Here is a 23,036-nt window from a genome sequence, read left to right on the forward strand (position 1 = left end):
CTGCCGCCCCTTCAGCGTCTGTATGTGTGATGGCACAGAACACGGTCAATGCATCCGAGCTGCAAATACATCTGGTGCGGCAAACGGGAGACGTCTACTGTGCGCCCGCGTGCATTTGCAGGATCGTCGAATCTCCTGGGTCACTGTGAAGCGGCGGGCGAAGTGATCAGTGCGAGCAGGCCGAGTTTGAGGAAAGACGTACGTGACTGTTAGGACGCCTACTCGGAAGACCTTGCCGGCGGCTGTGCCCATGGTGACGTTGTTGCCGGCATAGAGATGCACGGGTGTCTTTGAGAGCATCGCATAGTACTCGAGCTCTGATCGTCGCAGCGGTGGGCAATTGCCTGCAATGAGCACTAACTTGGCTGTCGTCCCACCATGCAGGTCAGCACTTCCTCAGTGCATTGCTTGAGTGCCGACTGACCCTTGCCTGAGCGCATGAGCCTCAGTGTGCTCTTGTAGCCGAGCGCATATTTGCCAGACTTGATCGTCAACGCTAGTCGAGCGTTGATGTTCCTGCAAGAGACGAGCCACGTCCTCTGTCAATCTCCCTGGCCTGCATCGTCTGCTTCATCCACGCACTCGGCATTCTTCTTGGTCTTCTTGTTCACTGCTGGCGCCATTGCTTCGGTCTGATGGCAGGCTTGCTGTCCTTGTCGCTTCGGTGGCAGAGAGCTCGAAATAAAAATTCTACTTGAGGGCGATCTCTCGACGAAATCTTTGACGCGGCCTGTTACGAAATTATTGCTACAGGCCCTTGGTGTTCCGCCAGGATGTACAACATACCCACTGGGCCGAGCTACTCCACGCCCAACTCGTACGGCAAGCGCTACAGAGGTACGCACTATTGACAGTTTGCCGTTCCTCCTCCGCTGACAGCCCAAACATGCGTAGACGACGAAGATGACAGCTACGACGGCAGCGGGAGAAGCGGCTACAGACGACGTCGAGATGATTATGAGAACTCTCCATCAGGCTATCGAGGTGGACGGGCCGGAAGGAGGGGCGGCAGGGGAGGCTTCCATCGCGACCGCCAGTCTCAGAATGCTGCGCCTGTCCAGACCTCGCTTGATCGCTTCAAGGAGGCTTTCTTTGCTTGGGCAGCAGATATACCCCATGAGGAGGACACGAACACGATCTACCGCGTCGATTTGGCTGGCCTGAAAGCGATGAGGAGCTTCATAGAAAGAGAATGGACTCCATCCCGCCCAGACATCCTCCTTGCCTTTCGACATGCGTACGTCGATCATGAACATCAGACCCGGTCTCTGATGTCTTTGATTGCATCTCACAGCATCACCGAGCAGCCACACAAGGCGCCTCACTTTGCAGCATTGCTCGCCATGCTCACCATTGACCCTCTCCTCGACATCAAGCCTCTCGTCTCCGTCAGCGCGGGTGATACCGTCCAGATCCTCAATGCCACGCAAAAAGATCTCCTAGAACCAGCGCGCGTCATGGTCGGCCTGACTATCGTCGAAGATCTCGGAAAGTTTCTGCAAGATTCCATCGACGCGCTTGACTTTCGCAGCGCTCGCCTAGTGGTCAGCATCTCCCTCAAACGTGCCATATGGCCAGCTTAGGGTGTACAAGGGTAGATTCAGTTCCTTGCTATCCTCTCAAAGCTGCCCCGGCCACTTGTGACCGCCGATAGCTTCCTGTCCACCCTTAACAGCCTAGCAGCGATCGTGAGCACGCCAGGCCTCGGCATTCGTCAAGGCGATCAATGCGTGCGCTTGCTCGTAGCTGGACTCATACACTCGGAAGGTGGGGCTTCGAACGAAGCCAAACGCAGTGAAATTGTTGCTACTCTCCGCCACTACGTCAGCAAGCGAAAGGTCGATCGCACACTCCTCTCAGCCTCGCCTGGTGCAACGCAGCAATTGCGTGATGTTCGTCAATCGTGCACGTCAGCTGAACGAGCTGACGATCAACTATGGTCCGTAGCCTATTGTTGACGCCGTGGAGGCACTGCAAGACAAGACACCCATCACTTGTCTGGCCGAATCCAGCGTACTTTCATCGATGGAAGCTGGCCAGCCTTTCAAGCCCATCGAGCTGCAAGCGGTCACGCTGCCCTCTGGGCCGCATGACTTTGGCTTTGTCGCGTTCCAGCATACGCTCTTCGACGACGAGGCAAGTCCACGAAGCGTCGTGATGCGACAGCTGCTGAAGTCAACCACATACAGAGTGTCCCGAGCCGAACGAGCAAAGCCGGCTTCATCCTGCGCAATTTGGTCAGCGATCTCATCGCCATCTTTGACCCGAATCGCAAAATTGGCGCTCGCACGCTTCTCGATCTGCGTCAGTGGCTACCAGACGGCGTGTTCAAGCCAGCCTCCGGCCCCAGCGATACCGACTCTGTGCTCTCGCTCGAGAACCTCATCGTGGAGGTACGCGCAGGCTTCCTTCGAAGCAATAGTGTCTGATCAAGATGTCGTGCACAGTCGGTCCTTGCGCAGCTGTTCGCCCTGCCTGCACCAGAACACACAGAGACCTACTTTGGCTCGCTGCTCGTAGAAATGTGCATCCTAGCGCCTGCGCTCGTTGCTCCGCCTATCGGTAAATGCGTGCGGAAGCTCTTCAATTCTCTAGGCGCACAGGACGCCTCGTCCGCCCTTTCGCTAGATGCAGAGGGCGTCCGTCGCTTCGCGTTGTGGTTCTCGCAGCATGTCAGCAATTTCAACTTTCAGTGGAAATGGGCAGATTGGCAAAATGACTTGCTGCTGCCCGACTCTCATCCCAAGAGAGTGCTCATCGATCAGCTCATCTCGCTCGAAGTGCGGTTGAGCTACTTTGATCGCATCAAGCTCAGCCTGCCGGAAGCCTATCACGCCGTTGGTGTCATGGCAGAAGGCGCTCCCGGCTCCAACTTCGAGTACGAGCAGCCAGGTGAGTACCCGCGCTGGTGTTGCACACCCAGCTCATAACTGAAGCAGACCATCCTAATCATGTCTTTGCGGACATCGTCGTGGGTGACATGCGCAATAGGGCGCCGCCGCACGAGATTCTGGAGAAGCTCAGCCGACTGCAAGAAGTCCTCATTGCCGAGCAAGGCCAGGAAGAGCTCGAGGCAGAATTACGAAAGTGTGATCTCGCTGTCGAATGTCTACTTGAGATTGGCTCTCGCTCATTCTCGCACACGCTCAATATCGTCGAACGCTACCTCGAACTTCTCAGACAGCTATCGCATTCGCCACAGACGCGCATGGCCATGCTGAGAACGATTGCGAAGTTCTGGCGAAGACATCCTCACTACATCTTCATCGTCATGGACAAATTTCTGCAGTATCGCATCGTCACACCTGCCGATATCGTTGCCTGGGTTTTCGAGCGCGACGGTGCGCCTGATCCGACTTGGCATCACATCGTCGTCTGGGACATCTTGCGCGCTACGATTGAGAAAGTACGAGCTCGTGTCATCGCGGCAGAGAAGCGTGTCAAAGAGCTCAAGAGCATCAGCAACTCCATGGAGGTTGATGGTCCCCATGCAGGTCCGTGTCTGCAACGGCCCGTCAGACTGTGATCTGACGAGGTCTCGCAGCGGTCGAAGAGCTGCAGCAGGCAGAGAAGAACCTGAAGCTATTCGAAGAAAACGAGGCTCAAGTCATGCGCGACTGCGCAACTCGCTTCGCAAAAGCCACAGACAACGTCACACTTGACGAGTGGCAGAGCTGGTGGCTCGACGGTTGGTACCGCCAGTTCGCTCGGCAGGTGAGCTCTATGCAAGGTGTCAGATCTGCGGAGCTGAAGTGTCCAACAGTTCTCGAAAGAGATCACACATGCTGTCGACAGCACCGACAAGTATATTGTTGCTGCAAAGCAGTGGGCACATATGAGTGCATGAGCCTGTAGTGCATGCACATCAGTCGGCAAGCGTGATATCTGATCGCGTGACGGTCGGGACGCGACTTTTGGGACTTTCATACAAAAGACACGCGCCATGGTCTGCAAAGCTTTGTGTGGGCGCCAACGATGCGGTGACGGCATGACGATCCGCATTCAGGATAGTTAGGATCATGTTGACTCGCACGAGGCTCGTGCTGGTACTGCTCGTCTGTCTGTCGGTATCTGCCCTGGCGGGTTTGGGCGGTAGACTGTCCTGGACGCACAGAGCTCTGGCGATCCAGCAGCCGTCACAGCATCAGCAGGGACTCAAACGTAGCTCACTCGATGATTCTGTTGCTCTGACTTGGTACAACAAGATATCAAAGTTGCGAGGGCAGCTACAAGACGAGGTTGCCCACTTCGTCTCGCACGGTTCAGCAGCCGTGCGATCGGCCTGGACGGGCGATGGCAAGCTGTCACAGCTACGACTGGATCTGCCAGGACCGGATCCGGTTGCTTTCCCCGTCATATCGACTCATGATGCCAACATATCCGAGTTTGAAGCTTGGAAAGTCATACCGCATGCCTCCCTCGAGGAAGCGCTCAGCGACCCGACGATGACGTATGCCGATGAGGCCGATGCACTGTGTGCTGCTTCGGGTCTCTTTGCATTCAGACCCTCCAGACAGTCTCGTCGTTTCAAGCTCTTGCCTCAGTACATCGATGCTTTCCTCATTTTGCCATCGCGTGAGGGCGCGCAGCGACAGCGAGCGTCTGGCGAGCACGACGCGCTTGTCGAACTTCGGATAAGAGAGCTATGGGACGACATAGATACTTTCGTCATCCTCGACGTGGTCTACTCGAATCGGCCTGCTGCGCGTGAGAACGAGTGGGCGAAAGTGGCGCGAGGTAAAAAGGGTAGATTCTGGTTTGCTCGTCGCAAAGTCCTGTATCATACCCTAATCGTCCCATCACCGCAAGACGTACGTGGAATTTGCACGTCTCATAACGTCTAGCTGACAGCGTATGGCAGTCTGACGATGAGCAGCAACTACTCTTGCAAGCTCAGTCTGAGATTTCGTATATCTTGAACAATCAGGTCAAGCCAAGGATCGGATCGATGGTCATACAGTCTCTTCACAACGAGATCCCTTCACGGCAGGCACTTTCCCTGCTCAAGCGATGTACAGGCTATCCGTCGCTTTTGCATCTCGCTCTAGAGCCGACTCGCCATCGGTTCCAGGCCTCCAGCGAGGCTAGACTGTCGCGAGCTCTCGCCCCGGATGCGACCTGGAAGGCCGTTGCGCAGACAGTCGATGCGCTGCGAATGGCATACTTTGAGCGCTTCAACGCATCACACTCGTCGCGACAATCTGTCTATATCCTTGCACACGCCGGTTGGCAGTGTCATCACTGTCACCTCGACCCCACTCGCGCGTCGTGCAGCACAGCATCATGGATCTCATCTACCTCACAAGCGCCGAGCATTCCTTGGCGCACGCTTCGGCACCATCGCGATGCACAACATCTGCCGATCGGGCCATTCGCGCTTGGTATGCCACAAGCCGCCGCTGACAAATTCGCGCATTTACGCCCCTGCGATACCTCATTACCACCACCACCGATACATCGTCGCGCCAGACGTCAAAACAGACACTCTTAGACATCGTATGTTGTTCCATTATGCAGATCGCACGGCATCCTTTGTCGCAGCTCGGTTGTCTGTTGTACAGGCGTATATCAGGGGCCCCTCTTCGCATATTCGAGCACGCGAGCGCGTATGTCCTCAGCTGACATGACAGATTTGCGCGCGTCGTGCGTGGAATGAACATCAACAAGATCCAATAAAGGTGACACAAGATAAAGGGCAATCATAACGATTGATACATCGACGCTTAACGCGTCAAGCGAGTGCGAACGGAAGAAGACTTGATACTGATTTTGCCAGGTCGCTCGCGATCGCCAACAGACGAGCTATCTGAAGCATGTCCATGTCGTCCGTTGGTCTTTGCAAGCGTGATCGATTTTCTAGGAAGTTTCGAGGACGGCGCTAACTTGGTTGTCTTTGACCTTTCTGGTACGGGAGAGGAAGCCTGAATCCGCAGGGCTTCCATCTCCCTGCGAGCTGCGTCCAATTGAGCTTGCATCTGCGCAAGCTGCGACTGAGTCGACTGCAGCTCTTCATGCAGCTCAGCCTCGCGAGAGCTACGCTCAGAATCTGCGCGTAGCGATGTGTTGCCCGGACTGCTATGATCCACCTCGATCGACGCCGACGCAGAACGAGAATGTTGACGCGAGCGATTGCGAAGAGTCGCTGCGGGATCATAGCCAAGCACAGAGCGCATTCTCTCGTCTTGATTGCGTGCTTGTAGGGCGTCACGCTGATTTCTGATGTCCTGAAGAGCTTCTCTCTGCTCTTGTAGCGCATCAAGCAGAGCCTGACGCTCGAGCGAGCTCTGCATCTTGAGAGCGTCGAGCTCAGCCATGGCTTTAGTGTATTGCAAAAATAGCTCGATCTTATCTTGCTTGCGTATGTTTGCCAAGCTCTGATCGGCCAGCGTAGATGAGCCGGACGCGATTCGGGTGGGCCTTGCAGCGAAAGCTCTCCCGGGCGTATTGTCGTTGAACCACGAGCTGCGCTCGATGGACGCTGATCTGGACGTGTTCGAGAGCTCGGCAAGATGGTCATCACTAAGCTCGCGATCGGTCGCCGTCTGGGCGGAATCACTCCGCTCGACGAGAGGCGCATGATTCGATTGTACACTCACTGATCGATCTGAAGTGCCAGCCAAGCTTCGGCGCACACCGCGCGGTCGCATGGCGGGCAGGCGGGTGTACGGGCTCGTCGAATGCAAAGAATTGACGCTAGCGGACCGAGGCCGCTCATCGGGCAGCGTATGCACGGTAGCTCGCGGCGTCGTCGGCGTAGTAGCGAGAGCATCAAGATTGTCTGGAGCGCTTACACTTGTTGCAGTCGTGAAAGACGCGAAGCTTTCAGCAGTCGAGGATCGCATGTGGCGTAGCGATCTGGCTGATGCGGGCGTCATCTTCTTAGGATAGGCGCCGATCTGCGGAACGTCCTCTTCAGAGTCCGAGCTAGTCTGTGGTCGAGACGCCCAGCTCGCACGACGATTCGCTGTTGGCGTTGCATCTGGGGACGTCGTGTGCCTGGGTGGCCTGCTAGAATGATCAGCCACTGTGATATCCGTCATAGAAGCAAGCTTACGTTTGCGCGGACACTGATCTTGCCAGGCCCGATGCCGCGGCTTTGTTAGTCTCACCAGGTTCCACACTCGTCGACGTGATGATTGCTCGCATACGCTGATAGGATTGTTCCATCTCATCGAGAGACCAACGCTTTGCCGTGCGAGGCGTGATATTCCGATTTGCAAGGCTGTTGCCCAGATCGCTTGGCAGAGCGCTGAGCTCATCATCCTCCGTCTGTGAGCCCGGCGTATCTACGGCCACTTCAGGGGCATGAGTTGAGCTGCGCTCAGATTGCGCTGTGAAGCTGGACGACCATCTCGAGACCAGCTTGCCCGGCGCAACCAGACTGGGCCTTGCTTGTACGTCTTCCTCCGAGCTCTTTGCACTAGCTTCGGATCTATCGGACTCTGCAGAGACGCGTCGGCCACCGAGGGAAGCGATTAGATCTTCAAGAGGAGAGTGTCGCTGGGCAGACGGCTGTCTTGGCACGCGCAGACTGTCCACACGCTCAGTCTCTTGCTCTGCTGCAAGTTGAGCTTCGCGAGAGACGACATGAGGACTGCTAGACTGTACTGAACGCAATCCCAGTATGCCTTCATCAGATGCCAAAATCGAGTCTATCGCAGAACGCCCGGTCGTTAGCGAGGTTGCAACCGGTGGGGCAAGCGCAGTCTGCTCGCACGATCAGCCACTGATACCTTTTTCAGCATCAGAGCGCTTGCCTGCTCTATGTGAGTCTTTGCAGGCTCGGCAGCTGCAGTCGGGCTGGTCGAGCGCGAAGTGCCTTGCGATGACCCTCTTGACAGAGAGCGCGATTGCAACGCGTGAGCTCTGTAGGCCATATCGTCTTTGTTGATTGGCGGCTGAGCATGACCATTGGCTGCACTTCCGATAGAAGAGAATCGAGCTAAACCATCCGAGCCTCTGTAAGCTTTCGGCACGGAGCTAGCACGTTCAGGCGGATCGGGAGGACTTGTGCTTGAGACGAAACTGCGCACTGATCTCGTTCCCGGGCTTGTGACATCTGGCGAGCCATTGAGCGGCTGGCCGGACGGATTGGTAGAGCCCAGTGCCTTCTGCGACGCTATCGGAGCTTGCTCGGGCTCGGGCGAGGCGTCGTGAGTCCGCAATCCAGGACTGATCTCTGGCGATTCTTCGAGGCCCAAACGACCGGCAGAAATAGTGACCGGTGTGACAAGGGATGAACCTGATATCTCGCGCGACGCAGGCGCAGTCTGTCTGATCGGGAAGCCCAAGCCGATGCGGTCACTCTTATCTAGGGATGTTCTTGCTTTGTCGAGCGACATCCTCACGAGTGGAGGAGACCGCGAAGTGGCCATGAAGTTGTCATGAGTCTCGCTTGCTTCCTCAATTGGCGTCTCGAATTCTGTAGAACTCGACAAGATGCGCGGAGACGAAATTCGCCGCGGTCGTGCCGACGGATCTTGCTGACTGCCGGTCTTGAATCTAGGGGATGTAGGGGACGCAGGACTTCTGGCTTGCGTTGGCGATTGAGGGGTTGCGCTCTTTCTCCCCGTGCCAATGGATGCGAGGGAGGGCACGTCGTCCTGAACGGGTGAGTTTGTCGAGCTGTCTAGCTTGACGCTTTTGTTGCCTTGACTGGGCGTCCTGTTGAAGCCAAAGCCAGCACCGTTGGCTCGTGGTATACCAGATGTAGTAGGGCTCGTCTTGATAGGCAAAGGTCTTGGCGACGGCGTCACGGCAGTGGACTTCGTCTGCGTATTGGAGTGCAGGAATCTGTTGCGTAGCAGTCGTATGGCCGGCATACCACCGCTGCTGTTACTCGTCGAACGGGGAATGCCCGTAGGCTTGCCGGGAGCGGGCGCTTTGGCTCCTGCCGTCAGCTCTGCAACAATTGATTCTTGTGCGAGCGGGCTTGTAGTCGTCATTGGAAGTGTTGCTGTTGACTTGTCTGTCTCTATGTTTGCTACGTCTGGCTTGGGCTGAGCACGCTGAGCTGGCTCTTTTGGCGTTACTGGGCTGGGCAGTCCAGACTTGCTGCCCGCCGAAGGCACTCTACGCGAGCCAGCCGTGGTGGGACCTGCACCGGCAGACAGCCTCGGTATCCTGCTGGCCGGTTGCGACGCATAACCGGGCGAGGTGTCAATGGCTCGCATGGCCGCTGTCTCTATCTGGCGCTGTCGTCTGATCTATGCACTTGGGCGAAAGGTGCGATATAAGCTCCGCCGAGGGTCGACGCTGATCACCTTGATTCTATAGGCGGGCACATGCAGGCGCAAGAACGCTGCTAAGCGCTGATATCCAAAGACTGCGGCTGCCTTCTGCTTTGAGCGATCGGGACAACGGAACTGTTGTGGGGCACTATCGACTGCAAGCGCGCCAAAAGCCACGCTCGGCGCTCGGGCGCAGTTCACTGTCTCTCGAGTCAAGCCTCATCGCGACTCGTTCCCTGACCGCGCTGCTGACTTTGTCGTCGATACTCCTCTCTGAAACGCCTGCCCGTCGATCTGTCCCCTGACCGCTGCTGCCTATCTCTCGCTCTCTGACAGGAAGCCATATGGTTCGACGTTTCCCTTGCTCACGCACTTGCGACCTCAACGCCGGCCATCGTGACCGCGCTTGCTGCCCTCAGTCTCAGGTTCCCAATCACCATGTCGTGGACGCGGTCAGAGACCCATCGAACTTGGAGCAGCCGTCTACTTCTTCATTCGTTTGTGTAGTCAGAACGTGAAGCCATCTCGGACAGCAAACGAGTTCAACGAGCGCATGAGTGTTTCGGTGCACTTATGCAATACTCCAGGCAACTAGCGGAGCTGCTAGAGCATAACAGCGCTCAATCGACGTCGGACGTGCGCCTCTGACCGGAACGCGCACGCAAGCGAGTCGTCGTGTCATGGTTTGGTCGGCGCGCTCGGTGATAGGCTTTTCGAGACGGCTCTATTCGGCGCATATCGATGAGGTTGATGCGAGTCAGTGTATCACCATAGGTACAACTGGAAGCCACATATCGCTGCCTTGCCGGCTATGCGCTCATTTCGGCTATGCTCTCGAGCAGCAAGTATCGTCTGGTTCGTTGTGGGTCTACACGAAGCAGCGAGTGCGACAGACAGGCTGGAGGCCCCTACACCCGCTGGCGGGAGATTCTGCATTGCCTTTGAGCAAGTGGCAGCCACATGCTATGGTCAAGTCGCGCTCGATGGTCAGATCCTGCCCTTTGTCGTCACCGCAGAACAGCCAAGCATGCTTTTCGGTGTCAGACTCACCCTCGACCCGCTCAATGCATGGTGCTTTGCAGTACGCAGCATTCGATTTGTAACCGTTCATCATCGAGCTCATGCGTGTGACTGTAGGGCGAATCTGATATGCCGCGATTGCCCAGCGTTGAAGCCAGCAAGATCGACCAAGCCTCGCCGGACAACTTCGAGATCGAGTTATTTGCAGTCAGATCAATGCAGACGAGTCAAGTCGACACCTTTGGGCCTGTCGAAGTAAAGAGCATCTTGCTTAGCTGCTGTTCCGTACAATGGACCTTACTCCTGCAGGCATTCTTGCCGAACCGTGAGCATCACATGTGGCCTACATTATCAAATCACTGAGTGGAACGACAGGCAACCTCAAGATCGCAGAACCTGTGCTTGGCTTTATGTGCGGTCCGAATACAAAGTACCTCATACCGGGCATGGATATCAGTTGCGCAGAGATATTCCACGTGGAGATCGAAAGCGATCAGTGCGAGTTTCGCTATGACTTGGGATACCAGAAACCATTCTGGACGACGGTCAAGAAATCCGGCGGATGTACCTCGACCCCGCAGAGTGTACAAACGTTCTAGATGCAAATCATCTTATCTCCTCAGGAGCTGGGGCGCAGATACACCCCTCTGACGTAACTCTGGGCAGATCAGGGCTTGTCGTGAGGCGCGCCTGTCGGCGATCGACTTGCACAAGCCACAAGATGCTGACTGCCTTCGTACTCGTCACGACCGCTCTCGTGACAGTCTCTGCTGCGCCAAGCCCGGGCTCAAAGTACGCGTCATATTGTATCAAGATGGCTGCAACGACTGTCACGAGCCAAGGCGCTTTCATGCTCAACGACCAGATGTACCCTTTCAGTGTCCAGAGCTGGAGTCCGGAGCAGCTCTTTGAGCTCCGGATACAGTTGCCAAAGACCAACAAAGCATATTGCAGCGCTTTTGGCGACGCACCTAAAGGACCTATCTGCAAAGCTGAAGGACTGAAGACCATTTCGGAGCATCAAGTTCTCCAAGTGAACGCCGTCAGGTCTCTGCAGACGCTCGCTATCGATTCGGATAATGAATCGGTAGACGCGATCGTACGCCAGTGTTGCAGCGCTTTCTATTCGTTCACCTCTCAAGGCTGGGTCACAGCTCGTCAGCTAGCTCAATCATGCTCCTGTGCACACACTGATGGAGCGCATAGGCAAGCTCAAGCTAGGCGAGGCAGTGTATACCTTCAACTGTGCAGCCGGAAAGCGGCCCATACCTGAAGCGCCCTTCCAATGTCAAGACATCTTTGATCATCAAGAGGTTTACGAGACCCACAGTACAGTGGCGAATCAGGACGCGCGCGTGCCAATCTGGACCTTAGGCGTTCATCACGGTTGTAGCCATGTTCCCGTCGAAGATGGCAGCGCAAGTCAGCAGTAATGTAAAGCTCAGGCAGTAAGGCGCGACTGCGTCAACCCTCTCGCAGGCTGCACTGTAATATCACTGCATGTTCAGTATCGATACTCGAGCGCTTGACTATCGAGGGAGGCCTCGTGGACCGAAGAAGGGTGAGATTTATCACAGTCGACAGTCGACGGTCTGGTCGACAGTAGCGCGTCGCGAGGTCTGCTGTCAATATCTTCCCTGCTCCATGATCAATAGCGAACATACCTTGCATCTTCTACTCATGTAGCATACATGCTAGAGCCCGTATTTGACTTCTCGTGACATAGGCGGTCGGTACAAATGACAAAGATCGTTCTCTGCATCACGCTCGCAAGAACAGCCCACGTGGAGAACCGAAAGCGGCATATGCGAACGACACCGAGATACCAGGCCTCGTCCGGGGACTGGGGAGCTCAAGAAGCGGCTAGACGCTAGCCCTTGGATTTTCATCCATGGCCTAGCTGACGCTGAGAGATCGACAGGGTCCCGAGGTGGCTAACCCCTTTGGTGTCGAGCTGGGCGTCAAGCAAAAGTCAGGGTTCTTCGTCGTGACCGTCAAACGCAGGAATTTGCATGGCATTTCGAGTACTGAATCACTTCCTCCTCGCCGTGACCGCCCTTGCGGCAGTCTTGGCAGGGCCAGCTCCGGAATATACGACATATTGCATCAAGATGGCGGGGACCACGGTAACAAGTCACGGCATCGTTCTCCTCGACGGTCAGATATATCCTTTCGAAGTCAAGAGCATGAGTCCTCAGCAGCTTTTCCTGCTGAAGATCCAGCTGCCGAAGAAGAAACAAGCATACTGCCACGTCTTCGGGGACGCTCCCAAAGGACCAAATTGCGAACCTGAGAAGCTCGAACTCGTCTCAGGCTACCAGACGCTCCAGGTGAATGCCGTCAGGGCCCTCGACACGCTCGGAGTCCTCTCAGCCAATGAGAATGTGAATCGGATAATACGTCAGTGCTGCAGCGCTGTCTATTCGTTCACAGCCAGAGCTTGGCTAGGCACCCGTAGGCTAACCAAGAAACGATATCAAGCGTGCATTGACAATGACTGCAGGCAAACTCGAGCTAGGCGAAGCATTTTACACATTCGTCTGCGGTCCTGGGACGCGCTTCCTGTCCGATGTGCCAGTCCGATGCCGAGATCTTTTCGAAGAAGTTCTCGAAACAACGAGCACAGTCGAGATTAGAGATGCGCGCCTGCCCATTTGGACTTCAGGCCAACACCAAGGATGTAGCTTGACGCCCGTCCTGTTGACTTCAAGTTCAAGTTCGCAATGAACGCAAGGCACAGGCAGTAGAACAGGCTGCCGAAAAGGTAGTCAGCTGACATATAGCAATGCAGTACGTGCTGCATCTCGACCAGCAACGCTCGAGCGTACATCTGTGGTTCCGTTTGAGCGCTAATAAGCTAGGGATGCAATCAAGGGCGACAAGGGCAGTAACGCGTCGCGAAATTGCTAGCTGCTCCTATGAAAGTATAAAGCGCGATCAACTCCTGATGCATGTTCTGATGAACCGCGTCAATGCTATCGCTTCGTCTTCTTGCTCTGTCGGTTTTCGCAGGGACCTCTCTAGGCGGACCCAAGCCAGCAGTCACTGCGAATTACTGCTTGTTGCTACAAGGAACGACTGTGACGAGCCAGGGCATCCTAGCATTCGACGGCCAACCATATGCCTTTGAGGTCAAGAGCTGGAGTCCGATGGTGCTCTTTACGATGCGGGCACAACTACCCGAAGGCTTGAAGACATACTGCTTTGCAGATAAACGGTTGCCAAAGGGACCTCGTTGTGAAGAGCAAGAGAGGAAGGCATTCCCTGACTATACGGTCATGCAGATCAACGCAGTCAGACGTCTGGAGACAGTGCACATCGAGACCGAAAGTGAGATGGTACACCGCGTGATCAGCTTCTGCTGTAGCGCATTTTGGTCGTTTACGGCCAGTGCCCGAGTACCCGGCTGTAAGTCTGGATTATTACTCGTGACTACTGTCTGATGTGCAAAGAAGATAATCTTCGAGTCGGAGAGGCCGTGTATACTCTCACTTGCGGAGGTGAGAAAAGTCCCATTCCCGGCCTTGGGACCACTTGCTCGGCTATATTCAACAAAGCTTTCGAGATGAAGAGCGACACCGAAGACAAGCCTGGAGTGCGCCAGCCAGTCTGGACGATGAACAGACAGCACGGCTGTACCTATATACCAGCCCTGCCAGCTCAAGTTGCAAGGCGTAGCGGGATATCGTGATCCTCAACGTTCGTCGAGCGCTACGATACCGGTAGTTGCGGCATACTGTTTCGGTAGAAGCGGCGTGCATCGACCGGGCCTCGGTGCGGCGATGCAATGCAATGCAACTTACAGTGTACCTAGGCTGGAGCACGTCTGAGACGATCGTCGAGAACAGAGATGGGGAAGAGGCGGATTCGTTGCATGGTGGCCCCTCTTGTATGTCATGACAGCGCGCCGCGACTGACCTGCGCAGCACTGATCGACAAAACATATCGAGCTTGCCGTAGCGCGTCACAACCCTGCCCTGAGTGCCGAAACCGCGTCGCTCTACACCAATGCTGCTGCATCTCGTTCTTGCTTCATCATTGGTCGCAGCAACCTCTCTGGGCGGGCCCCATCCTGCAGTGAGCGCAAATTATTGCCTGCTGCTCGAGGGGACGACTGTGATGAGCAACGGCGTCGTCGAGCTTGATGGTCAACCGTATGCCTTTGAAATCAAGAGCTATAGTCCGACGCAACTTTTCACCATGCGGGCCCAATTGCCAGATCACCTAAAGTCTTACTGCTACGCTGCAAAACAGATGCCAAAGGGTCCCCGATGCGAGGAGCAAGCCAGAAGAGCAATTCCAGACTACGTGGTCATGCAGATGAATGCCGTCAGACGATTGGAGACCTTGCATGTCGACTCCGATAGCGATATTGTCAATCAAGTCATCGGCTTTTGCTGCAGTGCGTTTGTTTCGTTCACAGCCAAAGCCTGGATACCGCGCTGTCAGTCGGCGATAATGTTGATTGATGCTGGTCTGACGACGAGCGCAGATACGATTGACATCGGCGAAGCTGTGTACACGCTCACTTGCAGCGGTGGAATGCGTCCGATACCCGGTCTGGGGGCAAGCTGCTCGGCAATCTTTGAGAAAGCGATCGAGACGAAAAGCAACATCGAAGACAAGCCAGGTGTGGAACGAGCGATCTGGACGATGGACTCGGGATCCGGATGCACCTTCATACCCTCCCCACCAATCCAAGTTGCAGGCGCCAGCGGCACAGCTTGATCTTCAAAGGGCATGTCGAACGCTGCAAAGCCGGGAGATGAAGCACACAGACTCGGGCAATGTTCAGACAATCAACTGAAATGTTGTAGTCGATCTATGAGTCTGAACGAGGCACGGTGGAGATCAATTCTCGAGTATGGTGACGCGGAGAGCGGTCGATTTATCGCAACGCTGGGTCGCCTTGCGTCTGTTCGTCATATGGCGACAGCCCACCGTCTGCCCAAGCGTCTGATCGGTGAAGGCGAGGGAGTTCACTGTTGTGCGTCGCGAAGTCGCTCCTGTGAGGAGAGATGGGAATCCCCTGGGAGTATCAAAGCATTTCTTGGCGCATCACACGAATGCTACTGCCTCTCTTTCTTGCTCTATCAGTCCTCGCTGGAGCATTCGCCTTTGGGCCTCGGCCTGCGGTGAGTGCAGCTTACTGCTTGCTGCTCGAGGGAACGACTGTGATGAGCCATGGCGTTGTCGAACTTGACGGTCAACCCTATGCGTTTGAAGTCAAGAGCTATAGTCCGACGCTACTCTTCATCATGCGCGCCCGACTTACGGAAGACTTAAAGACATACTGCTACACCGTTAAGGAGATGCCTAAGGCACCCCGGTGTGAAGAGCAAGAGAGGCGGGTATTCCCTGATTATACGGTCATGCAAATCAATGCCGTCAGACGATTGGCAACAGTGCACGTCGAGTCCGATAGCGAGATCATCAACCAAGTGATCGGCTTTTGCTGCAGTGCTTTTGTCTCTTTCACGGCCAAAGCATGGGTGCCAAACTGTATGTCGCAGCTACTCTCGATCGATCCCCGTCTGACGATATCGATGAGCGCAGACAAGATTGACGTCGGTGAAGCTGTGTATACGCTCACTTGTGGCGGTGGTATGCGCCCCATACCCGGTGTGGGAGCAAGCTGCGCAGCAATCTTTGAGAATGCCGTCGAGATGAGAAGCGACATCGAAGATAAGCCCGGACCGCGTCGAGCGATCTGGACGATGACCCAAAGACCCGGATGCTCTTTCACGCCAGTTCCACCACCCCAAGTTGAAGGTGGCAGCGGGACAGCTTGACCCTGAGGAGCTCTGGAACGCTGCCATCTCGGTCGAAGCGGCACGTGAAATTGAGCAACTTGTCAAGGCGATCAATTGCAGTTTACAGTCAATTTGCAAATCTGAATGAAGCAATGCGGAGCGAGTATCGGGATGCAGTGAGCGGTCCGAATCTCGTCTTCGGCCCCTCTTGCATGATCTCGCAACATGAATCAAATCTATCCATTGCTAAATCACATCAAGCTTGCTGTTGCGCGTCGCCAAGTGACTCCGGCGAGGAGCGAACAAACTTCCCCCGAAGCCCTGAAGCATTGTGTGGCGGATCGCAGGAATGCTATTGCCTCTCTTCCTTGCTCTGACAGTCCTCGCTGGAGCATTTGCCGAAGGACCGCAACCTGCAGTGACTGCAGCCTACTGCCTGCTGCTCGATAGCACGACCGTAACGAGCAACGGTATTGTCGAACTCGATGGGCAGCTCTATGCGTTCCAAGTCAAGAGTTGGAGTCCGATGCAGCTCTTCACCTTGCGAGCCCAAGTGACAGAAAACATGAAGACCTACTGCTTCGCGGACAGAGAGCTGCCAAAGGGCCCTCGTTGTGAAGAGCAAGAGAGGAAAGTTTTCCATGATCATACGATCATGCAGGTCAACGCCGTCCGACGGTTGGACACAGTACACATCGATTCCGAAAGCGAGATCATCAACCGAGTCATCGGCTTCTGTTGCAGCGCATTCTGGTCATTCACGGCCAAAGTCCGGATACCAGGCCGTGAGTCGGAGAGAGCATTGATCGAACCTGTCTGATTGCTAAACGCAGACGAGATCAACATCGGTGAAGCTGTGTATACTTTCACGTGTGGCGGCGGGATGCGTCGAATTCCCGAGGTGGGTACCAGCTGCTCGGCAATCTTTGAGGATGTCGTTGAGACAAAGAGCGCAATCGAAGATAAACCTGGAGCGCGTCGAGCGATCTATACGCTGGGTCAGAGACGTGGTTGTTCTTTCATACCGGTTCCGCCATCACAGCTCGTCGGTGGCAGCACGGCATCCTGACTGTCGAAATCGATTGGGTGCTGCGATCTCTGCGTTTCCGGCAAAGAGAGCAGCAGCGAACTCTAGTCAATCTCTGAGTCTGACCGAAGCGCGCTAGAGGAGGGTGATCGGGTGGCTAGAGATGCGGGGAAGAGGTCGATCTGTTGCACGCTGGCCCTCTTTTGCGACAACGCGTGATCTTGTGATAGCCCGTCGCGATGAGCCTCCTCGGTGCACTGGCCCTGAATACGCATGAGACGCTGTTGCAATGTTTGCTTGCACTGTCGTCCTTGGCGTTGACATGTGCTGAACCAAGCCCGAGCCCTAGGCAGTATGCAAACTACTGCATACTGCTAGAAGGAACACAAGTGACAAGTCAGGGCGTCGTCAAGATCGATGGTCGGCCCTACCCCTTCTCGGTGATCAGCTGGAGTCCGACGCTGCCGTTTTCCATGCGAATCCAAATGCCGAAGGAGAGGCATGTATACTGACACGTCCAGAAAGGCTTGCCCAAAGGACCTGCTTGTGATGAAGAGAATATCGAAACCGAAGGCGATCAGCAAATCTTGAAAGTCAACGCCGTCAGACGACTGCAGACGGTACACGTTCTCTCTGACAGCGAAATCGCCAACGAAGTCATTCGCTTCTGCTGTAGCGCCTTCTGGTCATTCACGTCGAGAGCCTGGATGCCGAACGGTAGACGCCGCCGTGTGCCACCGACATGCATTGACTGACCTCACGCGCAGACAAGCTAGAGTTGGGTAAAGCCGTTTACACATTTGGCTGCGGTGGGGAAGACCTCATCCCCATCCCTGGATCGGACATCACATGCCCTGAGCTTTTTGCGGGCTTCATCGAGACGAGAAGCGTCATCGAAGAGGACAAAGATGGAGCGGCTCAGCCCATCTCTGGACACGGCAGAGATCGAGGTTGCACAGAAACTCCAGTCCCGCTCGGTCACGGTGTTTGATGATGATCGCACAAGGCTCATCATGCACCCCTCACCAGCGTTAGGCAAAAGAGCAGGTCCGAGCGTTGGCTTTGCATGCGTTGGGATGCTTGTCTTGGCTGCGCATAGACGAAGCTCAGAATTGCGTGTCGCGGACGGTCTCTGAACGAGGACGCCAAATCTTTCGACGATGAGCGAGGATAGCATGACCTGAAGAGCCAGTGTGCTTGGCCTGAACATGCTCGCGATTTTGCAGCGCAGCGCGTTTCGGCGTTCTGCGTGTTCGCTAGGAGCTGCGCAAGATGGTCGGCGAATCACGCCAGGAGCTCTTGACCTGGTGCTCGGAGCTTCTGCAGCTCAACATCACCAAGATAGAGTCTTGCGGGACCGGTGCAACCTACTGCCAGATATTCGACTCGGTCTACCGTTCGTGTGCCGCGAGCTCTTTGGCACCTTGTGCACTCATACTGCTGCCCCCGCAGAGACCGTACCGCTCAACAAAGTCAAGTTCAACGCAAAGTCTGAATACGAATGTGCGCAAGTGGCTTATCTGCGTGGCTTGAGCTGACGTGTTGCTGGCAGATGTGGACAACTTCAAGATCCTGCAAGCAGCTTTCAAGCGACACAAGATTGACAAGGTGCGCCCCTCTGCATGGAAAATGGCAAGCCTGAGACTTGCGGCTCAGCCTATACCGGTTGAGCAATTGATGAAATGCAAGATGCAAGACAATTTGGAGTTCATGCAATGGTACAAGCGATGGTGGGATCAGTTCTATCCGGGAGGCGACTACGATGCGTCAGTCGTCTCTGGACCTCTACTAACAAGCAGCTCATGCATGCAAACAGCGTCGCAAGACGGAAAGGCCAGCTCACAAACTCGTGCGTATATAACCTCGGCATGCTCCCGTACGCGTCTGACGTTGCGCAATAGTGCTGCTCCGACGATGAGCCACAACAGAACAGTCTCATCTGCTTCTTCTGCTCACACGCGTGCAAGTGCGACTGCGCCCGCACCGGCGGCCGCTCGAGCAGTCGCACGACCAGGAGCAGCTAGCGCGCGTGCGCCCCTGACAACCGCGACGACGCGTGCACCCGCAGCTTCGACGGCGACGGTTGCTCAGACTGCACAACTCAAGCGAGACCTCGAAAACCTCACTGCAGATTACACAGACCTGGACGAACGTCACACCGCACTGGAGAAAGAACGCGATTTCTACTTTGAGAAACTGCAAGACATCGAATCGCTCGTGACCAACAGACTCGAATCTGGCGTCGGGGAGATCTCAGAGAGCGAACAAGGCAGCCTGGAAGCGATACAGAAGATCCTGTATTCTACTGCGCCGGGATTCGAACTGCCTGTAGAGGGACTGAGCGTGGAAGACGATGGCGATCCTCGCTTGCTCGATGAAGACGAAGAAAATCTCGAAGAGACGTACTAGGTTGTCTCATCAATGCATGCTTGTACAGCTGCTGCCCTTCTTCCGTGCTATCCCGGTCACAGGTTACCTTTGAGCGTCGTATCGGCTTGCACGCCACCCATCGATACTTCGCCATTCGCTATTGCTGCCAGCAAGACATGAGCGATGGCCGTCTTGGGTGGCAATCGAATCGTTGGTTTGTCCGACTGCTGCTGTGCGTCTTCTCCGTGGCCAAGTACTTTGGCTTGCCCTGCTGAGTCCATTTTGTCTACTTCGTGTCTGCTGAGTGCTGACCGCTTCGAGCCTAGCGCGGCTCTGACATCGCTGACGTCAACCCATCGTGCATCTGCTCCTCATGTCAGTTTCGCTCTGGGCATCGCAAGCTGTGTAGCTCACCCTCGAGCTCGTTGTCTAGATCGGTCCGGATCTGTGAGCCCTCTTCGGCCACGCAGATGGCTCCCAACATCAAGCTGCCAGGATACGGCCAGGGTTGACTCGAGTGGTATCTCACATCTTTTATGCGCAGTCCGCTCTCTTCGTGCACTTCACGCTTCACACTTTCTTCGAGCGACTCGCCAGGCTCGAGAAAGCCAGCAAGACAGGAGTAAAAGCCCTTTGGCCAGCTGGCTTGTTTGCCTAATAGCACTTTGTTCTCGGTCGGGTGTACGATTGCCATGATTGTCACTGGGTCTGTTCTAGGGTATTGGGATGCATGCGCGCCTCTCGATGTCGTACAGGGTGGCTTTTTCTCGTCTGTGGCCGGCGCAGGCGGTGGGCAAGTTCGCTTGTAGCCTGCCCAGACAGGTGCAGTCGCTCGACCGCACGAGGGACAGAATCGATTGCGGCGATGCCATTCCATCAGTGCTCTAGCTTGACCGGCTATCGCCACGTCGTGCATCGATAGGACAGCACTTCCTGCGCGCATATGCAGGTATTGAGGATCTCGGTCCTTGAAGCGCTGAAGAGTCGATTCGTTCAGATCCGGCAAGAGCGTGCTTTCCAATGCGAAATAGGCCGGTCCATCGGGATGAGTACTCGTGGGCAAGGCGTCTTGTTTAGAGGCTCTGGCTCGCTCGTCGATGCCGAGAAAGACGATCAATGGCTTTTTGTCCTGTTCATCGACGGTGAACGAGCCGAGTTCCTTGTCATTCAGAAAGGCCGGCTCGGGCAGATGAGCTTTTATATTATCCCAAGCGAGTAAGGCGAGTCCTTGCGCATCTCCTCCTGTCTGCGCAACGACGAGCGGGTCGAAATGATTGAGCAGAATGATCTTGGCTCGCTCTGACTTTAGGCTCTTTTCGATGTACTTTGTGTCCTGTCGCAGCCAACTGACCCGGTTGAGGAAGCTGCCTGAATAGTAGTTTGCTGCCGGCTGAGCCATCTTGAGCTGCTTCAGAGCCTTACAGGAGACACGCAGCATCCATAAGTGTCGTCATCGATGATGCATCGATTGTCGCCAAAGCAACGCGTCGATCTCCTCGAAGCTCAAACGCTGACATCGCTTTGACCCGGTCTGCTCCACCTCTCCTGCTCTAGTCCGCCCTCTTCCACTGTCAACTTAGCTCTATGTCTCGACGAAGCCCAATCGAGTAGCTCGTGTCGCTAGTGAGACTCGCCTTGTTGCCCTCGTGGCCTCTATGGGCGCTGGCGCCTAAGCCAGACGCAAAGCGCTTGACCGAATATTGTGTGGCTGAAAACGAGCACAAGACAACATGTGCAGGTGCTGTCTTCGTTGACGATGTGCGCTACCTCTTCACCGTCGAGTCCGTCAGCCCGTTGGTGCTTTTCCAACCTGCACGCCTCTAGAAGAGAGAGGGATCCGCCCCTCTACTGCGCTGTCAGTACGCACTCGGTTCAGCTCTCGAGATTGTCCAGGTTTAGAGAGCAGACGCCGAAAAAGAATGGGATCAACTCGCCCTATTGCCGCCTCGTCCAGCGAACAGAGATAGATCCTGACAAATTTGTCTACTCGGGCTACATTGCCCACCCTTTGCAGACAGTCAACGTCGTCCCAGGGAGTGATACCTTCAATCGTATCATCCGAGGTTGCTGTGCCGCTGTGTGGGCGCTGGACTTCAGTGCCTGCCTTCCTGATCGTACGTCGCTTGCCGGCCAACGTTGCTGACAAGCTAAAGCCATTCCTAGGCGCGCTTCTGCTGTCGAACGATCAGATGTCCTTCCTCTGCGGACCTGGACAGCTCCGCAAGCTTATTCCATTGACGATGACCGACTGCAAGCGACTCTTTCCTGAAAACATCGAGGGAGAATGCGAAATTCCACGCAGGCTAGAGGCGGTCTGAACTCAGATGACTTCTAAACATCAGTGTACTCTAGAACCGGCGCTCTGATCGGGCGCGCACGATACACACTAGATAGAGCGCATCTGCGGATTGCAGTCCTCTCACATGACCGACCACAGCAGTTTGTGTCATTGCGATCGAGCAGCAGCCCTCGCAGCTCAGCGCTACACTTGCCTCACTCCAATGCAATTCGCACTATCTGCAATCTAGTTGCTGCGACGCTCAAGGGGAAACATGTTGCCATCGTCTCACCGCGTCACGTAGCGTCCGGGCTCGCGCACCGCCTTTCTTAGCCCTCAAACTTGCTCGCTGCCCCTGTTTCGTCTGTTTGGGTAGCGTTCTGTGATCATAGTCAAAGCCCGCGATCAATCGTCGAGCCTCGGTGAGCCCTTGCTGCGGAATTGCCTTGTTGAATGCTAGCGCTACTTCTGCTTGCGATCGTGTCAGCAATCGCAACGCCAGCGGACCTTCCCGACAAACAAAACGCACACTATTGTGTGCTCGCAGAAGAGCATCACACGAGATGCGCAGGCGTTGTCTACCTGGATGGCTCGCGGTATCCGTTCGTAGTGGAATCTGTCAGCCCACAGGTACTCTTCAATCTGCGCACATCTATCGATCCTGATCGGACGCCATTCTATTGCTATGTCAGTGAGCCTACACCGATGCAAGCAGAGCGCTCTGTTGAGCGAGCGTGCCTTGCATAGGGAACAACAGGTCAACGATCTTCGCCGTCTTGCGGCTTGAACAAGCGTGATGATATCACGCCGTGGGACTACCTTTTCCATGGCTATATCGTCAACGCCTTGCAGACCCAGACCGTGATTTCGGACAGCAACACGGTGAGCAACATCATCCGTGCTTGCTGTGCCGCAATCTGGACTCTCGACGCTGACGCATTATTGCCAGCCCGTAAGTCGCGCCTTCCTCACAGCACAGCTGCTATACTGACTAGCTTATTGAGCAGGATCACTGTACATGACAAATCCTCAGACGACCTTTGTGTGCGGTCCTGCAGAGCTTGGCAAGATGCTCCCGACGGCGATGACAGATTGCACGAGGATCTTTCCAAAAATGCTGGAAGGGGAGTGTCAGAGCCCGACAAAGCTAGAAGCAATATGGACTCTACTGGCCACCGGACGCAAATGTACGCTCACCCCAGCGCTTCCAATGGCGCAGCCGCCACAGCATGCTTCAGGGTGATCGTTGCTGCATTGGCAACCTGCATATGTATCTTGCTGAATCTGCGGTGCATCGATCTACCCGCGCGCCTTCTATGCAGCTCTGTCTGCTGTCGAGACGCTCGAATTTGAGATCG

At 55.3% G+C, this 23,036-nt stretch overlaps 12 protein-coding genes across 12 annotated transcripts; 9 read left to right on the forward strand and 3 right to left on the reverse strand.

The window, feature by feature from the left end:
* Positions 1–11: 11 nt before the first annotated feature.
* Positions 12–671, reverse strand: L969DRAFT_102169 (uncharacterized protein; the record flags this gene model as incomplete). Its single annotated transcript, XM_014713822.1, has 4 exons — positions 583–671; positions 425–516; positions 203–365; positions 12–135 (listed from the first exon to the last, which is right to left on the reverse strand). The coding sequence occupies exons 1-4, from the start codon at positions 621–623 to the stop codon at positions 12–14; spliced, it is 420 nt and encodes a 139-aa protein (XP_014569308.1). The 5' UTR covers positions 624–671.
* Positions 672–773: 102 nt separating this feature from the next.
* Positions 774–3,847, forward strand: L969DRAFT_46791 (uncharacterized protein; the record flags this gene model as incomplete). Its single annotated transcript, XM_014713823.1, has 10 exons — positions 774–837; positions 895–1,237; positions 1,295–1,544; positions 1,599–1,892; positions 1,948–2,140; positions 2,176–2,393; positions 2,448–2,892; positions 2,937–3,494; positions 3,545–3,714; positions 3,764–3,847. 10 exons carry the CDS (start codon positions 774–776, stop codon positions 3,845–3,847), a joined length of 2,619 nt encoding a protein of 872 aa, XP_014569309.1.
* A 172-nt stretch (positions 3,848–4,019) lies between these two features.
* On the forward strand, positions 4,020–5,491 carry L969DRAFT_16049 (glycosyltransferase family 17 protein; the record flags this gene model as incomplete). The annotated part of the gene is made up of 2 exons (XM_014713534.1): positions 4,020–4,811; positions 4,862–5,491. 2 exons carry the CDS (start codon positions 4,020–4,022, stop codon positions 5,489–5,491), a joined length of 1,422 nt encoding a protein of 473 aa, XP_014569020.1.
* Positions 5,492–5,654: 163 nt separating this feature from the next.
* L969DRAFT_59558 (uncharacterized protein) lies at positions 5,655–9,361 on the reverse strand. The gene is made up of 3 exons (XM_014713824.1): positions 7,758–9,361; positions 7,055–7,707; positions 5,655–7,005 (listed from the first exon to the last, which is right to left on the reverse strand). Exons 1-3 carry the CDS (start codon positions 9,171–9,173, stop codon positions 5,724–5,726), a joined length of 3,351 nt encoding a protein of 1,116 aa, XP_014569310.1. The 5' UTR covers positions 9,174–9,361; the 3' UTR covers positions 5,655–5,723.
* Positions 9,362–10,041: 680 nt separating this feature from the next.
* L969DRAFT_46888 (uncharacterized protein) lies at positions 10,042–10,849 on the forward strand (the record flags this gene model as incomplete). The annotated part of the gene is made up of 4 exons (XM_014713825.1): positions 10,042–10,311; positions 10,368–10,481; positions 10,560–10,575; positions 10,626–10,849. 4 exons carry the CDS (start codon positions 10,042–10,044, stop codon positions 10,847–10,849), a joined length of 624 nt encoding a protein of 207 aa, XP_014569311.1.
* A 215-nt stretch (positions 10,850–11,064) lies between these two features.
* On the forward strand, positions 11,065–11,683 carry L969DRAFT_46224 (uncharacterized protein; the record flags this gene model as incomplete). The annotated part of the gene is made up of 2 exons (XM_014713826.1): positions 11,065–11,407; positions 11,457–11,683. The coding sequence occupies 2 exons, from the start codon at positions 11,065–11,067 to the stop codon at positions 11,681–11,683; spliced, it is 570 nt and encodes a 189-aa protein (XP_014569312.1).
* Positions 11,684–12,361: 678 nt separating this feature from the next.
* On the forward strand, positions 12,362–14,978 carry L969DRAFT_46769 (uncharacterized protein; the record flags this gene model as incomplete). The annotated part of the gene is made up of 7 exons (XM_014713827.1): positions 12,362–12,704; positions 12,754–12,930; positions 13,263–13,658; positions 13,706–13,845; positions 14,201–14,291; positions 14,329–14,694; positions 14,743–14,978. 7 exons carry the CDS (start codon positions 12,362–12,364, stop codon positions 14,976–14,978), a joined length of 1,749 nt encoding a protein of 582 aa, XP_014569313.1.
* A 458-nt stretch (positions 14,979–15,436) lies between these two features.
* On the forward strand, positions 15,437–16,154 carry L969DRAFT_85910 (uncharacterized protein). The gene is made up of 2 exons (XM_014713828.1): positions 15,437–15,462; positions 15,526–16,154. The coding sequence occupies exon 2, from the start codon at positions 15,563–15,565 to the stop codon at positions 16,040–16,042; it is 480 nt and encodes a 159-aa protein (XP_014569314.1). The 5' UTR covers positions 15,437–15,462; positions 15,526–15,562; the 3' UTR covers positions 16,043–16,154.
* Positions 16,155–16,352: 198 nt separating this feature from the next.
* L969DRAFT_16056 (uncharacterized protein) lies at positions 16,353–18,021 on the forward strand (the record flags this gene model as incomplete). Its single annotated transcript, XM_014713535.1, has 4 exons — positions 16,353–16,788; positions 16,837–17,001; positions 17,556–17,747; positions 17,798–18,021. 4 exons carry the CDS (start codon positions 16,353–16,355, stop codon positions 18,019–18,021), a joined length of 1,017 nt encoding a protein of 338 aa, XP_014569021.1.
* Positions 18,022–18,302: 281 nt separating this feature from the next.
* L969DRAFT_16057 (uncharacterized protein) lies at positions 18,303–19,439 on the forward strand (the record flags this gene model as incomplete). Its single annotated transcript, XM_014713536.1, has 6 exons — positions 18,303–18,426; positions 18,483–18,533; positions 18,583–18,638; positions 18,687–18,796; positions 18,847–18,879; positions 18,932–19,439. The coding sequence occupies 6 exons, from the start codon at positions 18,303–18,305 to the stop codon at positions 19,437–19,439; spliced, it is 882 nt and encodes a 293-aa protein (XP_014569022.1).
* A 56-nt stretch (positions 19,440–19,495) lies between these two features.
* On the reverse strand, positions 19,496–20,799 carry L969DRAFT_16058 (uncharacterized protein; the record flags this gene model as incomplete). The annotated part of the gene is made up of 2 exons (XM_014713537.1): positions 19,496–19,764; positions 19,815–20,799. The coding sequence occupies 2 exons, from the start codon at positions 20,797–20,799 to the stop codon at positions 19,496–19,498; spliced, it is 1,254 nt and encodes a 417-aa protein (XP_014569023.1).
* Positions 20,800–21,354: 555 nt separating this feature from the next.
* L969DRAFT_29568 (uncharacterized protein) lies at positions 21,355–22,879 on the forward strand (the record flags this gene model as incomplete). The annotated part of the gene is made up of 2 exons (XM_014713605.1): positions 21,355–21,514; positions 22,686–22,879. Coding segments are annotated over 2 exons (354 nt in total), but the record flags the coding sequence as incomplete, so codon positions are not given.
* Between the last annotated feature and the right edge of the window lie 157 nt (positions 22,880–23,036).

This window comes from Mixia osmundae (genome assembly GCF_000708205.1).
Source record: "Mixia osmundae IAM 14324 unplaced genomic scaffold scaffold_3, whole genome shotgun sequence".
NCBI classification, from domain to species: Eukaryota; Fungi; Basidiomycota; class Mixiomycetes; order Mixiales; family Mixiaceae; genus Mixia; species Mixia osmundae.

What these genes read in the sequence shown, in the direction of transcription:
- L969DRAFT_85910 (XM_014713828.1), top strand. Translation starts at nt 15,563, where the DNA reads ATGCCTAAGGCACCCCGGTGTGAAGAGCAAGAGAGGCGGGTATTCCCT.
- L969DRAFT_59558 (XM_014713824.1), bottom strand. Translation starts at nt 9,173, where the DNA reads ATGCGAGCCATTGACACCTCGCCCGGTTATGCGTCGCAACCGGCCAGC. An exon ending in CAAAGACTCACATAGAGCAG is followed by an intron (nt 7,708 to 7,757) that starts GCAAGCGCTCTG and finishes TCGTGCGAGCAG; the next exon opens with ACTGCGCTTGCCCCACCGGT. An exon ending in AGATCAGTGTCCGCGCAAAC is followed by an intron (nt 7,006 to 7,054) that starts GTAAGCTTGCTT and finishes TCATTCTAGCAG; the next exon opens with GCCACCCAGGCACACGACGT.